The sequence below is a fragment of the Melanostigma gelatinosum genome (genome assembly GCF_949748355.1).
Source record: "Melanostigma gelatinosum genome assembly, chromosome: 11".
Taxonomy (NCBI): domain Eukaryota; kingdom Metazoa; phylum Chordata; class Actinopteri; order Perciformes; family Zoarcidae; genus Melanostigma; species Melanostigma gelatinosum.
In genome coordinates this window covers 6,750,803-6,768,144 of record NC_136644.1, presented here as the reverse complement: position 1 = coordinate 6,768,144, position 17,342 = coordinate 6,750,803, and the positions used below count along the sequence as shown (strand labels likewise).

General features: G+C 42.2%; 2 protein-coding genes and 1 long non-coding RNA gene across 3 annotated transcripts; 1 reads left to right on the top strand and 2 right to left on the bottom strand.

Annotated features, from left to right (window-relative positions):
• Positions 1-52: 52 nt before the first annotated feature.
• LOC306784459 (CMP-N-acetylneuraminate-beta-galactosamide-alpha-2,3-sialyltransferase 1-like) lies at positions 53-5,784 on the bottom strand. Its single transcript, XM_079278463.1, has 7 exons — positions 5,674-5,784; positions 4,309-4,573; positions 3,397-3,593; positions 3,090-3,269; positions 1,077-1,122; positions 865-984; positions 53-697 (listed from the first exon to the last, which is right to left on the bottom strand). The coding sequence occupies exons 1-7, from the start codon at positions 5,682-5,684 to the stop codon at positions 530-532; spliced, it is 987 nt and encodes a 328-aa protein (XP_079134589.1). The 5' UTR covers positions 5,685-5,784; the 3' UTR covers positions 53-529.
• Positions 5,785-7,238: 1,454 nt separating this feature from the next.
• Positions 7,239-13,875, top strand: utp6 (UTP6 small subunit processome component). Its single transcript, XM_079278458.1, has 19 exons — positions 7,239-7,431; positions 7,581-7,665; positions 7,774-7,815; positions 7,969-8,061; positions 8,339-8,386; positions 8,478-8,541; positions 8,623-8,741; positions 8,903-8,980; positions 9,105-9,186; positions 9,550-9,631; positions 9,720-9,898; positions 10,202-10,281; positions 10,374-10,451; positions 10,849-11,028; positions 12,287-12,367; positions 12,475-12,584; positions 12,735-12,801; positions 13,056-13,128; positions 13,303-13,875. The coding sequence occupies exons 1-19, from the start codon at positions 7,340-7,342 to the stop codon at positions 13,455-13,457; spliced, it is 1,788 nt and encodes a 595-aa protein (XP_079134584.1). The 5' UTR covers positions 7,239-7,339; the 3' UTR covers positions 13,458-13,875.
• On the bottom strand, positions 13,461-16,108 carry LOC306784463. Its single transcript, XR_013772363.1, has 3 exons — positions 15,968-16,108; positions 14,982-15,255; positions 13,461-13,550 (listed from the first exon to the last, which is right to left on the bottom strand). It is a non-coding gene; the product is annotated as an uncharacterized lncRNA (long non-coding RNA).
• Between the last annotated feature and the right edge of the window lie 1,234 nt (positions 16,109-17,342).

Sequence of the window (17,342 nt, the reverse complement as noted above, 5' to 3'; positions counted from 1 at the left end):
TATTGGCACACACACTTATGAATCCTATACACACTGTTTTATAAATGAGACGCTTAGATACTGTGTGTGGAGCGGACCAACAATTGTAAAATGCTCTTGGGTTCAAATTTCACTTTACATTTTTTTTTCCTGAGATCACTACTTTGTTTCTGTTCACAAAGAAAAAAACACACACACACACACACACACACACACACACACACACGCACACACACACACACACACACACACACACACAGCAGCATAGCACAGTTGTGATGTAACGTATTATTCAAAGGCTTTTGTGGTTAATGTCACTGAACCAGTTTGGGTAGCTGAAACCACAACATCAACAGGATCATACATGTAGTGTTAGTTCCCTCTCCATTAGATTATGGATGATTTATCACTCACATTTTAATCTTGGAAAGTGTTAGTGTACAGGGGAGTTAGTCTGAGAAGAGATGTCTCTTGAAGGCTTCTTAGTCTTGTTTTGCTTTGTAAGTGATTCACTCTCAAGGCTTGAATACGTTGAATGCTGAGAGAAAGATCACGACCCCGTGTAAAACGTGAGTATTTGATGCTTAGCTAGCTCCAGGATAATTTTATACTCTTCAGGTCCAGGATGTGATCCCGTTTTTAAGTTATTGTTCATGAGTTTTTCCCAGTAATGACTCCAGTTTCCATCACTGTCTGCTCCATAACCGAACACATGGACCTGGGAAAACAGAGGTAGACAATTTTAGAAACGGATAATGTGGTAAAAGCGTTAATAAATCTCGCTAAATGACACAAGATTCCATGTTTTTTCCTTCATCGTCATTAGCATCCTCTTGTCAATCATCAGTGTGTAATAACATTCACTCAATTTAAAAATAAACCTACCTCGTCACAAATATGCAGGGCAAGAACCAAAGTCATGAAGCCAGTGGATGGATACTTGCCCTTCTTTTGCAGCCACACGTCATGAACGTACCTCATGAAAGCTGGGTTAAGGACCATCACCTGTTATGAAATCAGAATTAGTCTTTAAAGATATTTTATGACTTTTGAGCCAATAAAGTTTATCGATGAATGCATTAAAAGATAACACAAACCAAATCCTTGTTAGCCTTGATGTTTGATTTTATTGGCGCATATGAGCTGTTGAAAAAAGCATGAAATGTTAAAGTCAACATCAAATGATGTCAAATGTACGTTTTTTTTGTCAGTAAAATGATATACCAGGAATTTACACAATGAAATAGCTTGTTTGCCTTTGAAGCAAACACCACCACTGTCACTCAGTGTTTGCATTTTATGTAAATTATGCTACAAGAATTTTCATGGATTAACATTTGAATAGGGTAGCTCTGCTTCGTGATGGGTGCAAGTTGTTTTAGCAACTGAAGATCAGTTGCCACCAGTGGTGTATAAAGTACCCAAAAGCCATACTTGAGTAAAAGTAAAGATACCTTACTGGAAAATGACTCCAGTAACAGTAAAAGTCACCTATTAGAATACTACTTGAGTAAAAGTCTTAAAGTATCTGATATTTATTGTACTTAAGTATCAAAAGTAATTTTCCGTAATTACTTAAGTATTGAAAGTAAAAGTACAAGTAAATGCTGTTAATAAAAAAGCAAAGGGTCAGAATTTTGAGAATTATGAAGTTTATTCTTTTAAGTGCTGTGGCCACCATGACCAAGGACATGAGCTGTGTTGAACATAATTGGGTTGGCTGTGATCCATTCAGGAGCAACAATGTTCAACATAATATATTGTACATAAGTATACTTTTGCATCTACTATGAACTTATCATCATAATTCTCCGAAAAGCAATATGACACTATGAAGGAGTTGTAACAGTGCGTTTATAAGTATGCTCATTAGACTAGAGGATGTAGAGGGCCAATGCATAATATTATGTTCAGCAAAAAATATCCACTTGATGCATCAGGTCAGTGTTTTGAGAAAGCACACCTGCCTTGTAAACTCCTATGGGCCTGATTTGTACAATGGGCAAAGGTTTTGCTCAAGCTGAATCTGCAATTGGGCGACTGCTACCATCATAACTCCATCTGATCATCCACAACATGACTCAAATATCAAAACATGATCAATACTAAAGCAGCACCGAAAGTAACAACCCAGTCATTACTTGAACCTGAAAAATGTCCTGTTCATCTTCAAAATACAATTCTATTAGAATGTAAAGAAGTTGCATTGTATTAGAATGTAAAGAAGTTACATTGTATTAGAATGTAACTTCTTCACATTCTATTAGAATGTGAAGAAGCTACAGTGTATAGAACCAATGATTTAACTTGCTGCTAGGACCACTGATTCACCAAACCTGCTTGCTTGCAGTCTGTGTTCCACCACAGTCCCCGACGCTGCTCTCATGATTCATTTTGTTTCTAAAGATAGATTTGATTTTGTAGCGAGTAACGAAGGTTTCAGGGGAAATGTATCGGAGTAAAAGTATCACTTTTCTTTGCAAAATGTAGTGAAGTAAAAGTCAACAGAAATATAAATAGTAAAGTAAAGTACGGATATCCAAAAAAACGACTTAAGTACAGTAACGAAGTATTTCTACTTCGTTACTATACACCACTGGTTGCCACAGACAATTTCTGTGCCTTTGCTCCTGTAAGTATACAGAGCCCTTCAGTGACAATACTCTGCTGAAGTAGAATTTCACGCGTATTACCACAAAAGTGGTGGTGGGAATGCAGAGGAATATGCTAGGTTAGTAGCATTCATTGAAAAGATTCTGCTGCCATATTTGTAGTTGGTGTCCCCCTTTAGAGATGTCGTCCAAACCCTCTGCAAAGCCTCCACAGCAGCTCCAGAGTGACTGATATGACTCAATTGACCTTGGATCAGAATAAGTACTACCGTTGCTAGCACATTCCTGCTCTGCAACCTAACAACTTAACAGGATACAGCCCAACGAGAGGGTTAACTGTAAGAAGAGTATAGTTGTAGTAGCGCTATGTTTAAATTTCACCCTGCGGCCCGTCCGCCTCACTCCCTACTGCTGGGTGACTTCACCAGGATTGAATGACAGCTTCAGAGGAAGGACCGGAGCAACTTGACTTGAACTGAAATAAAAAACATGACTCACCTTCCGGAAAATCCTGTGCTGAGGGCCTTCGTAACCCAGTCAAGATCCAGTATCTTAAATGGAAACAGCACAAGACGAGTGGTGTTATCTAAATCCACAGCACTCTCTGGATACATGACATGATGAGTTGTTTTGGTCCCAACATCTGGTTCATAGCCTTTCGTGCGACCTCCGTTCATTCTAAAAAGTACAAAGGGATATATTTCATATGTCACTGTAGTTGTCAGGAAAAACAAGGTGTGATTTTTGACTTTTAGTTTGTGACATTGAGGGAGAAAAACGTTCATGTGTGTCTAGACTCTTTTACCTTATGACAACATCCTGGAAATCTATTCGAGGTCCGTAATGTGATTTCTTCAAATTACCAGAATTCCCCACCACAGCACAAGTCATGCAGCGCTCAGGGCTGGATGCGTCAACATAAGCACTGGCTGGGAACATCTGAAACATCCTGTCCACTTTATTTCTGTAGGTACTGAAATGATGCTTTTCAGCCTGTAGACCCTGTCAGAAACACCAAACATTGCATACTGTTAGACCACATGAATTGTACCAATTCAACAAATTGTCAGTCGCTGTCACCACAGTGATTGAGAAGACTCTGCAGGACTGACGAGTCTACAAGTCCTGAGAGGCAGCCGGTTTTTCACCTAAAAAGATTGAAATGGCTAAAATGGCTTCGTGACTGAACGAACTAATATGTTGAACCTACCAAAATAAAAGGAGGAAAATTAAAAGTTGTTGAGTCATTGAGTGAAATCCAGTTAAAATCCCTCGGGTCGACTCATCGGTCCTTCCCAAGTAGGGAAACTGCATATGTTTGGTCAAATAACTTTGACAGTGATTGTAAGCCAAAAGATGTTTTTTATATTGTAAAATTCATGAATGTTGTATTTTCTAATTCATATTTTTTTCGTCGAACGAATAAAGAATCAAGGTTAATTGAATTAATTATTTCTTAGTATAAATCATCCCCCCTCTGGTGAGCTGCATGGACACAGAGCCCTAAACATCACCCACTGATGCCATGACCACCTCTCTGTCAGACACACACTTCATGCCCACATTGAGATAGAGTGGTCTAACTTAACTTAAGACCAGACTGAGAGCTGAAGTTTAGCCACCACAGTGATGGCAACAGTTGAATGTGATTGTATTTTACTGATCCTGATTTGAACTGCAGGTTGAGAGACTGTTATCTTGCAAGGTCACAACTTACCTTCCACCAGTTGAAATTATCCTCTGAGAGATTGTAGTTTACTGACAAAAATGGTTCAGCAAATCTGCTGAAACGCTGCTGAATCAACGTATCATTTTCAAATAAACATCGGTCACAAGCGCAGGGTCTTTGATCCCAAGGCGGGAAGTACGGTGTGATGTCTCCTCTCCGAAACAGTCCGATGCCGATCACAACCAGCAGGAAAATGAGAATTCTCACTTTTGACTTCATCTTGGATGCGTGACGCTTGTGAAAGGAAGGCCACCTGTAGACAAAGCATGTGGTGAAATTCACAAGAGTAAAAGATACAATGAAACAAATACAAGAGAGTGCAGTCAGTGGTTGAATGTAACGAAGTAGGTTTAATCAATTTGTGATACTTGGTATTTCCATTTCATGCCACTTGATACTTCTATCGTGGGGTCTCATTTATAAAACAGTGCGTATCGGATTCATCCTGAGGTTTCCTTTGTTAAAGTCACCAAGGACAATAACTAAGGAGTCTGGGTTGGTCCGCTCCACACACAGTATCTAAGGGTCTCATTTATAAAACAGTGTGTATAGGATTCATAAAAGTCTATGTGCCGAAAACGGCGTACGCCAACAAAAACAAATCGGATTTATAAAACCTTGCGTATGCCTGCCTCTGCGTAATTTCCTTTTATAAATCCCAAATCAACCTATAAATGTGCACAGCTGGTTCAGCCCCACATCCCACCCTCTACACGGCCACATTATACGACATAAATGGTCAATGCAAAGCCCCTCATTGGGTCCTTACGGAGAATCACGAAGACTACCGAGAGGAAAAACACTGGTTCAGTCACAATTCTTCCATTTACGTATGAACAGTGCCAGAGGTGCCAAACCGTGGTTGTTTCAACATATAATCATCAAAAGCAAATAAGGAAGTTTTGGCAGTGGAGAGCTCTATTGATATCAGGGAATACAGCTGCCATTACAAAAGAAATATCCCCATATGCATTATTTCTCTAAGAATTGTGTTTTTCTAAAAAACAAAAAACTTGTATTAATGTTTTAGTTTTGTCCCACCTCAGAGAATAAATCCACTTCTACAGTTATACTGAGAATAAAGTCAGACCATAACCCCAAGAAAAAATTCTCCAATAGAAGGATTCGCGTCTCTACCAATATCTGAGGAAACTCTGTCGCACGATCTTCGCTGTGAACAAACACACAGAAGAGGAGCAGAGCAGCAGAATAGCTTGTTGACTGTCAACTGTCATATGACATATTTGCTCTTTCAAAAATAAACTAAAACGTTGACAAAAATACTTAGTCTATTCAAAGTTTTGAATTCAGAAAGTTACACACACACACACACATATATATATATATATTTACCAGTTACGCATGTCCTCCTCGTCCCTCCGCTCTACCGTGACAATTTGGAAAAGACAACAAAAAAGGGAAAATAAAAGAACTCCACCTTGTTACGATACAAACGTTTTAGTCTCTATTGAAAGGTAACACTGAAGGTTCTTCACAAACAGTCAGATCACTGTAAGTGCGACTGGCATTGAGCGAATGAAGCTACAACACACTGAAACAGAAGGTTTTTATTTCCGCATGGATGTTTTTTGGCAAACACATGCCTGCAGATACCTATGGCTGGGACTTTAGCTGGACAACACAATGGTACCACAGCATGAAGTCATATTACCTAGTACGCGTTCAAATTAGATAACAATACCACAGAAAATGAATATTTTACACATAGTTTACTAAGAGTACGTCCGCGTAAAAGCACACTTGGAGGCTCGTAGTCACCACGTCAAAATGCATAGGCTACGATAAAATACGTGTTTTGACAGTAATTGACATGAAAAGAGTTTAACAAAACATCCAGCAGGTGGCGGTATACACTAATATTCCACTACAACACTCAAATGGAAATTAAGGAGCTTTTATTACACAATTTGGAGTTGTTGAAGCGTGATATCTTATTGTGAAGGACAGAACTACCTTCCCGGATGTGTTGACAGCATTGCAAATCATTTTGGCGAACCTGTAACAAGCGAATATCCCCGAAAAACCAGCAGCACCCAATGTTTACAACCAAGATAGAAATTAGACCGGACTAGGACAATAGCGACGCACCGCTAATTCAGCGTGAGCGTCCTTTTAACGACTCTGGTAAAGGCAAAGCTAACTTTAATGATTAAAACGATATTTATCAATATTTTAAGTGAATTTTTATTGGAACGTGAGATAAAAACTGTGTACTGTACGGGTAATAGTACCACTTTGATCCCACTTTGTTGTAGTATTATTATATGCGATAAAGGTTATTTACACAAAACACTTTTCAAATAATAGTGGCATACTGTGTCATATTAACTGCGTCATATTAATATCGTATACAATCACGTTCTCATTAAAGCTGAACGTTACAGTAGAATAAATTAAGACACGTGTCTGTACGTATACCAGTACAGTACAGGCTACATGGTGATTGAAAACATAATATTTATATTCGTTACATAAAAGTAAAGAATTTATTTGTTCTCAGGTTCTTCAGACATACGTATGCGCTCGTTTAGCAGCCTCTTAATTTTCCTATACCTTTGATTAGGTTCAATAACAATTTCGAAATAAAATTTCTAAATGAACTCAGCTGTTTTCGAATCTCCATTAGACCCCCCCCCCCCCCCCATCAACTATTTTGTATTTACTTTTAAGTGCTACACTAAAATACGAACTAATATATTCACGAATATACTAACTAACATATTAGTTATTTCGTGCCATTTAAAACCAGTAGAGATGGCGCGTGTCTATTATGTGAGTCCTGAATCAGTAGCAGCTAAGAATTTGTTTCTGCGTCACTCACGCTTGATCGTGTTTCCCGTCGGAGCTATTTGCAGACGGAACCGGAAACGCGGCCAATCACAACTTCCACACATGTGTGGAGGAGATACTCACGCTAGTTGCCTACAGTCTTATTGTATTTCAGTACAACGTTGACATTAATACATTTAACAACACCAAATAACAGTCGGACCTGAAGATGGCGGAGGTCGTTCAGCACCGGATTGAGGAGAGAATCCCCGAGTTGGAGCAGCTGGAGAGAGTGGGACTGTTCACCAAGAAAGAAGTCAAGTAAGACGACATCTGGCGAAATACGGAGAGAAACTTGACAAAAACACGATTACTGTGTCATTGATGTTAGTGGGTCTAACGACAAATACATAAAACTCTACAGCTCAGTTTTGATTCGTGAGATTTAATTATTATTGTTAATATTTCAGATCCATAATTAAGAGGGCAACTGCTCTGGAATACAAGCTTCACAGGTTGATCGTAAACAAAGAGGACTTCATTGCATACATTCAGGTAGGGTGCTTTAATCATGTTACACATGTATTGCTTTCTATTTTTAATTAATAAATAAATACAAGCTATGAACACTAACATACTTTTTTTTTAAACATTTATTTACAGTATGAAATCAACATTTTAGAGCTGATCAAGAAGAGAAGAGCGGTAAGTGATGCTAATAATCACTTTAGATGGGATTCGTTCGACGGCAGACATGTTTCAGTTCATACTCTTGCCGTAAACTGGAACGTACATGCCCAGCCGTTTACCTTGAGGTGATGTTGCACCATTTGACTGTGCCTCACTTTGCTTTTCCAGCACATACATTACCATTTCAAAAGAGACGAGATTGAGTTCGCCGTCATCCATCGAATAAATAGCGTCTTCAGAAGAGCAACAAATAAGTGGAAGGTACTGTACAAAACATTTATATTGTACCATTGGAGTTTATCAATTAAAGCATTGCATCGACTATTAACTGTGCCAAATGAGCTGAACTTATTAGAAATGATCAATTTTATTTGCGATGATTTGTTCCCAATCAAACTAATCATGACTTTTGAAGAATCTCTTCTTATCCATTTTGTTTCCCTCCACATAAAATCTAAACATAATGAGATATGAATACTTTATATTTAGCTTTAACTTACTGAATCATATGTGAGCGACATGTCTTCTTTCCCCACAGGACGATGTGCAGCTTTGGCTCTCACATGTGGCTTTCTGTAAGAAATGGGTAATTATCTCACCGTTTGCTTTAAGTACAACTTGGAACCAACACTGCGTTCGTTCTAATAATGATCTCCGGTCTGGGTTTCTCTCGCCAGGCGACCAAAGGCCAAATCAGCAAAGTGTTCTCATCCATGCTTGCTATACACCCCGACAAACCAGGTACACATGATTGTGCTTTTCAATATGTTGTAACAAAGTCAATATTAACTGTAACTAACAGTGACCCCCCTCCTCTTTAAGCCCTGTGGATCATGGCGGCCAAGAGTGAGCTGGAGGATCGAAGCTCCTCTGAAAGTGCCAGACACCTGTTTCTGAGGGCTCTGCGCTTCCATCCCGACAACAAGAAAGTCTACCAGGAGGTAAAAGAAGCAATGCGCCATCGCATCCATTTTCAAACAATGAAACCTGTTCGAACGAAATTCAGTCTAAAAGGAGCGGTAGCCGCTGTTGGAAGAGCGGCGGTTGTGTATTCGTCAAATATTTACTTCCAATTGTCTCCCAACAACTTCTTCTGTGTCAGTACTTTCGTATGGAGCTGCTGCATTGCGAGAAACTGAGGAAGCAGAAGGAAGAGCTGGAGAAGGCCGAGATGGACCTGGTGAGTGTGTGGCAAATTGAACTCAAACAGTGGAAAGTAATAATAAAAAAAGTCAATACGTACATGCACAGAAGCTCTGGCTTTGTGTTCGGTGCCTGAATACTCCGCTCTTCACTGCTTCCAGGGTGAATATGAGTTTTCTCCAGAGATCCTCCGTGGCAAACTGGCTGAGGTTGTGTACAGCGATGCTACAGGGAAACTCAAAGGTAGGCAAAAATACCAGTAATTGTATTTCCCCATTTAAACAAGAATTCAATTTATATGGTTTATTTCTACATTTAGGAACTGATGCATCTTTCTTTTTCACTTGGCGAAGATATCACACATACCCTTCTCGTAAAACCACAAACTATTGTCTTTTTTTAGGATTTATACAAATGTGTTTTTGTTGACTTTTGGACAGAGCCAGGCGAGCCGTTTTTTCATGCTAAGATAAGCTCAGCGGACTGCAGCGTCGTATTGATGAAAGGGATATGAGAACGACTCTCTGCCAAATGTCCGACTATTCCCCAGATCTGGTCCCTTTACCTTTTGTATCGCCGCTCTTTTTGTTTTTTTTTGTCCAACAGAAGCCGAGTTTGTCATCTCACTTCTGAACGTAGCAGCTATCTTCGACTTCACCAAAGAGCTCCAGGACTCCATCCTGCAAGAGTAAGGCACCAGCTTGCGCACCCATTTTTCAGCTCAAACAGGACTTCACTGCTAAGCATGAATGTAACCCCCCCCCGTTGTATTGCAGCTTACAGGCTAACTACACAGCAGACAGCTTGACGTGGGATTTCATGGCTAAGAGGGAGCTGGATGCTCCGGGGGCCGGGGAGGAGCTGCAGACCGCCAAAGGCCGAGCCTCGGACATCAACCGCAGAGAGGAGCGCTGCTGCCAGGTCTACGAGGAGGGGGTCAAGAGCCTCAACACCGGTAGGTGCTCAGACACGCATGCTATTTTCAAAAAGGCAAAAATCACTACTTGAGTATTAGCAGCAGTACAAATTTGAATTACAGTTGAGGTTTTATTACGATGCTCTGACACATTTCTTCCCGTTGCATGTGCCTTTAGAATAAGGAGTTTAAGTTAATAATAATAATCCGATTCAGGTAGCCTACAAAGTTTTTAAACTTCTAAAATCTGGCGTTCTAAAAATCTACGGGTGCCCTGCAGTATTACACTGTACATTCCTATATATGTGTGTATATATAAGAAACCTGTGCTGTGCTCTCTAGAGCCCATGTGGTCTTGCTATGTGACCTTCGGCTTGGAAAGGCTGAGAAGAAAGACCAACGTCGAAGAGCTGAAGGAAAAGGTAAGTGAGTGTACAGCAGAAGAAATGTCACAGGCTTCAGTGTTCTTGGAGGTGTATGTTTACATGTGTGTGTGTGTGTGTGTGTGTCACAGAGGCAGCAGAGGCTGCTGGGAGTGCTGCAGCGCGCCCACGACTCCTCACTGTTGAAGGAGGATTATTACAAGAACTGGGTAAGATAATGGCTTCATTTAAATGTGTAAATGCAATCATAGGGGCCCTCAAGCCTTAATAGTACTCAAAACACAAGGTGGGATCAGCTCGAGGAGATCGATGTTTACATCGGAAGCCGTGAGTCGGTAGTTACTCGTTCTTGGAAGTCCTAGCGTAACGAAATGCAACCAGACGGCCGCCTGCAGTGATGTTCAAGATTGGAGACGGTCGATAAGAAGAGTGCGAAAAGTCAAATACCATGCAGCCATCTTGGTTTTGAAACTAGTTGAGGACTCATTTAAAAAAATTTTTTTATGCATTTCAGACCACATTTCCTGTTGTAATAAAAAAGGGGAAATGGAAACGGGAGGAAATCTCATCTTGATGTACTAACTTTCTCTCGGTTTTCAAATAAAGTTGCACATCCTCCTCGCCACCGGAGATGCTGAGGGAGCGGCCAGCGTTGCCATGGCAGCCACGCAGCGCTACAGCCAATCGGTGTCAGTGTGGAGCCTGAGTCTGCAGACGCTAACGCGGCTGGGGAGTGGAGACGTGGGCCGGCTATTCCAGGAGGCCCTCACACACGTCCATCCCAAGGTACACACACACACACACACACACACACACACACACACACACACACACACTCACTAAATTTGACTCGACATCATTTGCTCTCAATCGCATCAAGTTTTGCAATTTTCTCTGCTTACACTGAGCACATACGCCAGTAGAATCGTTCTCCTTGGAGGATGGAGCCACTTGGACGGACACACACACACACATGAAAGCCACCAGCACTGCTGTATAAGTGGGCCATCTCAGTGGCCCAATTAGTCTCATGATATTAAAGATCCACAAATGGCCTCCTCCCCCTTCTGTGTGAGGAGAGCTTCAGGCACTTAAAGCAACCTTGCAAGACGAAGCCCAGAGATAGTTTGTGTAATTATTTATCATTTGAGGTCACACTCGCATGTTCTCTTAATTTAACATGGCAGGTAAATTGGCAGGCTTCCTGTTTAAGTCCATACTCTTAATATAATTATAAGCTGTGGCTGGATAATAACCTAAAAAAGAAATGTGTGGCTTAATTTAAGAAACAAATGGTAAGCCACACATTTCTTTCCTTGACTTCGCGTCACCCTGACACCCTTCACGTCGTCGCACAGTACATCGCAGGAATACACAATGCGGTATTTCTATGAATACACTTTTGACACAGCCGTTACAGTGATGAGCAGAATAACTGGTTGTTGTTGGGGTAGTGGTGGTGGGGGGGTGTTCACAAGACCGTGGCCCTGAGAAGTAGCCGTGTGAGGAGGATTACTACACGCTGCTCATTAGGCAGGTCTTTTGTCTCGAGATAAACACTCTCCCGAAGTGTTGGGAAAGAGTGTAAACCCTCGGGCTACGCCAAACAATTCAATGTTTCCATAACGACGCGGCGCAGAAGATGGATTACTGAAGAGAATGTGGACGTGCTCTCCTGGTGCAGCGCCACGTTTGACGCTCATGCACTTTCCACAGACATTTAGACCTGCGCACGGTAGTTTGTCTCCCAGATGCTACAGGAGGATACAGACTCATTGTTAGACTGTCTGTATTTAATAACGTCTGTATAAAACGTCTGTAAAGCATGATTTTATGGTTTAAAATGTTTTAAATCAGTCTTAATGTCGAAGCCAAACTCTGACGTGGAGTTGACCGTTTGGGACGAGCCTACGTCACCAGGTTGAATCGGTGCAGCCCCACTAACCACCGCTCAATGCTACGGGAAGCTAATTAGCGCTCCACTGAGCCCGATGTGATTAGCAAACGTACTGATGGCGAAGTCCTTTCTGTCCCGTCTCGGCAGGAGAGTCTACCTCTGTGGCGGCTGCAGGTCCAGTGGAGCGTGGCCCACCAGAGTCCCGAGGAGACGGAAGCCGTCTTCAAGGTAGTCCACTACCGCTCTGTGCACCAACACGGCAACAAACCAAATGCAAAACGCACGGTTGTTTTGGCCTCCGAAATGAGACCGCATGTTCTCCCGTTTGTTCCCAGAGAGGTCTGCTGTCTGCAGTGGCGGCAGTTGCCATGGAGATTAAAGAGAGCTACCTTGATTGGTCGTACTCCACTGGAGGCTACAAGAAAGCAAGGACGACCTTTACCAGGTAAAAAAAAAGAACAGAATCACTTTGCTCATGTTGTTGTGTATTTAAATGATAAATAGCATGAGAGGAATGCAAAATAAAGTCCTGAGAAGTGTCTTGTGACGAAGCTGTACAGAAAACAACTTTTTTTTTTTTCTTCTTCTTCTGTAGCTTACAAGACAACCGTCCCTTGTCCAAGGCCTTTTTCACCACAATGCTTGCGATCGAGAAGGAACAAGTATGTATAGCGCATGTATGTCACACGTGTGAAAGCTCTTGCGTGAACTGCACCTCAGTCTTTCGGATTTCGGTGCAGAACAGATGATATTGACTCTAGTTTGAACCCTTCTGAATGTTTCAGAAGACTTTAAACTCTGCCAAAAAAGAAGAGATTGCGGGGGCAGATTGCGGGGGCAGACTTTGATATTGTTTGGATTAGCGATAAGCCGAGACGATCCTGAGCTGCGATAACACTTTGGTCTGTTCTTCCAGGAGACTCCAAAGATGAACAGTCTGAGAGACTACTATGAGAGAGCCCTGCAGGAGTTTGGTACCTCAGATGACGGTGAGCAGAGTTTAAAAGCCTTAAAGGAACAGGAGTCGAAAAGGAAAAGTAGCATTAGTTGAAAAATATTTATTCACAATATCCTCTCAATCAAGTATCGAGGAAATACCAAGTTTCCATCTAACAAACCTTTTTCTTTTTTAAAAATATTTTCTGTTTTTATTTCCCCCAAAGATCTGTGGCTGCAGTACATCCAGGAGGAGCTGGGGCCCCTCGGACAGCCGGAGAACTGCGGCAAGATCCACTGGAGAGCCATGAAGTTCCTGGAGGGGGCGAGCGTGGAGAGCTTCACTTCCAAGTACACGCTGATGCAGACCGGACACTTATGAGTCGCCACGAAGTGTCCAAGTCTAGAGCGTCGTAGGTAGAAGTTCATCAGCCGAAGAAGCGGGTGTTCCTCCCGGTCCTGTAGACCATTGGAGCTGTGCCCAGCCATGAATTATTGTTATTATGCCAGTATTGCAGTTTCTGAAGTTTGCTGTCCATTAAGAAAAAAAAAGAAATGTTGGGGGGGAGGGGCTTGATTGAGCGGCCTCTGATATTTGCAGCTTTTAAGAGGCCGTATTCTACGACTCTCATTCACAACTTTTCATTTACAGCCATTGGTGCTGCATTCGACACCAGACTGATGTTGGTCACATGTATCGTAAAGATGTCCCGTTTTATTTGAATTCCACATTTATTTGACCTTTGGAGAGGACACGCTGTGATGCTCTTGTGGCGATATTAAAACAGTCTTTCATTGTGGGGTGTTTCTCTGTTGTGGTCCCTTTGAGGCAGTGACATTACAAATGTACACAGATAAACACACAGCACGCGGCATTAGATCTCAATGAGGCACTACTTCTTCAAACAGTTTCTCTTTGCAGGTTAGGGAAGTTAATTTAAGTTACTGTAACAGAATCTTTATACTGTAAAATTAATTAGATACACTTTCATGGTACAAAATGCTCCCTTAAAAACAACATATCAATAAACATCAAGCAGCAGCAGCACTCTGGGATAGTTGGACATCTCTGAAACATTTCAACGGCCAGCTTACGAAAAGACTTTCCATCAACTTCAAATTGTAGTGTGTGCCAGCAGTGGCACCTACAGTAACGTATCAACTATGAGGTATAAAAGAGGTTTATTTGGAAAGCATTATATGAATAATACACCCATAATATTCGATAACAATGGATTTTAGGATGTTTTCTTTCATCTGACTCTCCAAGACAAAAGGAAGTAGAATCACCGCCTCACGGTTCTCTGCCTCCACCGGCCAGTCAAGTAACCGTTTACATCCATGTCTGTCAAAAATGTCATCATTTTATCCTATTTGACATTTGTGGGGAATATACATAATGTGCATATTCATTCCTGAATTATGGCCACAATCACCTTGACCTTTGACCACCAAACTAATCGGTTCAACCTCGAGTCCAAGTTGACATTTGTGCCAAATTTGAAGAAGTTAGCTCGAGGCGTTCCTGAGATTTGGCGTTCACATGCACGGATAATAAATGACCTCGGATATTAAAGTTCCTCTACACTCAAGATACGAGGTTCAGGGGGAATAAGCTTTTCACGAAATCTCAGCAAATTGGGGAATTACCAAGACACATACCATCAGCTGCTTCGTGTAAATGGAGTTTGAAATACTAGTGTACAGTGTGTAGTGGTTTGCTGATATATTGTTGGGCTATTAAAAAGAAAAGAGAAGCAAATTGACCGGTTTACTGCTGCTATAATGGTGCGTTTGACACTTTTTTTGTATCGAACCTGAGAAAAAATATTAAAATGTGTTAAGAACATGTACCGAATGTGTAAAAATCCTCCCCCCTGGTCTGTCTGGTCAGTGTCTGCTTTACCGCTCTTGGACGCATCCTCAGAGCTTCTTGAAGAGGATGTAGGTGAAGAGGACCAAAACGCCTGCGGACAGAAGTCCAATCGCACATTGGTGGATGGTGATGACGTCCTCCAGGGCGTGGATGCGCTCCTCCATGGCGTTGGTGTGGATGTAGTCATAGACGGAGGCCCCGATGCTCCACACCAACCATGCGGCATCCACCAACGCTTTCATGGTGGGAGAGACCATTGAGAGGGCCGCCCGCAGCGCATCCGCTGCTTATTGGCCCCACTGCACTGCACAGAGAGAGCGAGAGAGAGAGAAGAGGGTGACACATGGTGCAGGGAGGAGAGAGCACTGTGTGGGCAGACTGATAGCCTCCAAAATAGCAAACGCAGTTACACGTCTACAAGCATGAACCGACCACAAAATATAGTCGGGGGTCCCTGCTCCAGCTATCTGTCAGTTTGGGGGTCCTTGGCCTGAAAAGCGTTGAAGACCCCTGCTTTAAAGGAAGAACACTTGATAGTTTGGGTGCCCTTACAGTAGAGACTGGCATCAAAAGTAAATGAAAAGTTTTTAATGAAAGCTGTTATTCTAGACTAGGCTTTTACTTATTTTTTGCTGACAATACTTTGAGTAAAAAAAAATGTAAATGCAACACTTGTTGCTTGTTATTTTTAAATGACGTATGATGTGTTTATTTACCTGCTTTAGCAACAGATGCAATAACTTTCAGTCTTTCTGCCTTAAACACAATATGTCTTTACATTCCTCTCTCTCTCTCTGATGCAAACGTCTATCTCTCTACAATCAACACATGCTGACGTCATTTCAGGATCAATAGTGGTCCAATAGTACTGAACTGGCTTCTCGTGATCTCATGAGATCAGTAAACTCAGACTCTGCAGTGCACCAGTTTAAGGGAAACGAGGAAGCATACGGGATATTTATGTTGGACGCAGAAATCAAACTGCGATGACATTTACTGACGGACTCAAGACTCACCCCCGGGTGTCAGATGTTAATGAGAGGATGAAGATGATGATGATGATGATGATGATGAACATCCGTCCTGCGGTTGTTGGCGTGATGGAATATGTTCTTTATAAGAAGCCGGGTTTATTCCTGACAGGTACAAAGTCGGACGTTGCTATTTGGTAGTTAGCCTTTAATCCAACATCTCTTCCGGTCAAACCCTTCAAAATAAAATGGTTAGGCGCTGACGTCAATTGCAAGATATTTTCGTTCCGGAAAGTTCCCAAGTTAATCAAATTAAGCACGGAAGAAGGAACGCGACTCCAAAATACACCACGTAACAAGTAAACAGTTATTTCGATAAACAGCGGGTCCTTCAGCAGAAAGCGGCAAGTGATTTATTTTATTTTGAAAAGAAAACCGCTCAGTTTCCGGTATTGTTGTGAGCTTCAGGTCTTCATGGAGCAGCTGACTGATGAGAGCGTCACCACGGGCACTAAAAGTGGAGCGTGACCTCGAGAATAGAACAGAAGAGAACAGAACAGAGTATAGAAAGTGAAGTACCACAATGAAAGAAGGTAAAAAAGCAAAATATTTAATTGTAATAGAAAATAAAGCAAAATGTCATTTTAGAATATAACCTCACAGATAAGAAAATAATATCATATCATACAGAAACCTTCAGTACTGGAATGAAGCTGCTGATTAAATGTATCTAAAATAATCCAGCCGTCGCGCGCTGTCATTAGCCCAGTGATGTGCAGCTGCACGTGATCACACTGAATAAAACAATTAAAAAAGGTGGTGTTTTGACAGACACGTGCGTGTCGTGGAGTGCCGTGGCGCACCGCCGCCACCGGGGGTCGCAGCGCGCTAACGTGTTGCTGGTTTCAGGGAGGTGTAACATGAGAGGTGTGATGAACCTGGGATGTATGTAGCCGCCCGCACGGCATAGAGAGAGCGAGAGAGGGGAACACCTTCGAAGAGCGCAGCGGACGGAGCCGCTCCGGAGACGCAAGCGTGGTGCCCTGCATGTGGCGCATGTGGACGGGGAGAGCTGACACACCGCAGGAATGTGTGCAGTTTACAGGCAAAGACACACATGCTCGGACATTACTAAGCGCAGCGCTCCTTGGCCGTTAAAAAAAAGAAAAAAAAAGTCCTCTGACAGGAGAATTGGAAATAGGGGGGGGGTCACTACATCGCCGCGCTCCTCCGACGGAAACCTATAATTGGAGACGAGCCAGTGACGCGCTGAAAATAACCAGGTTACCACTTAGAGCCGGTCCATTTCGGGGAGGGCCCAACACGAGAGCGCAGCACCATATATCTGCTCCCTTCCAGCTGTTTGGGAATATCCTGCTCATGATATCGAGGCTGCAGCATGGCCAGCGGGCTCCGCTCT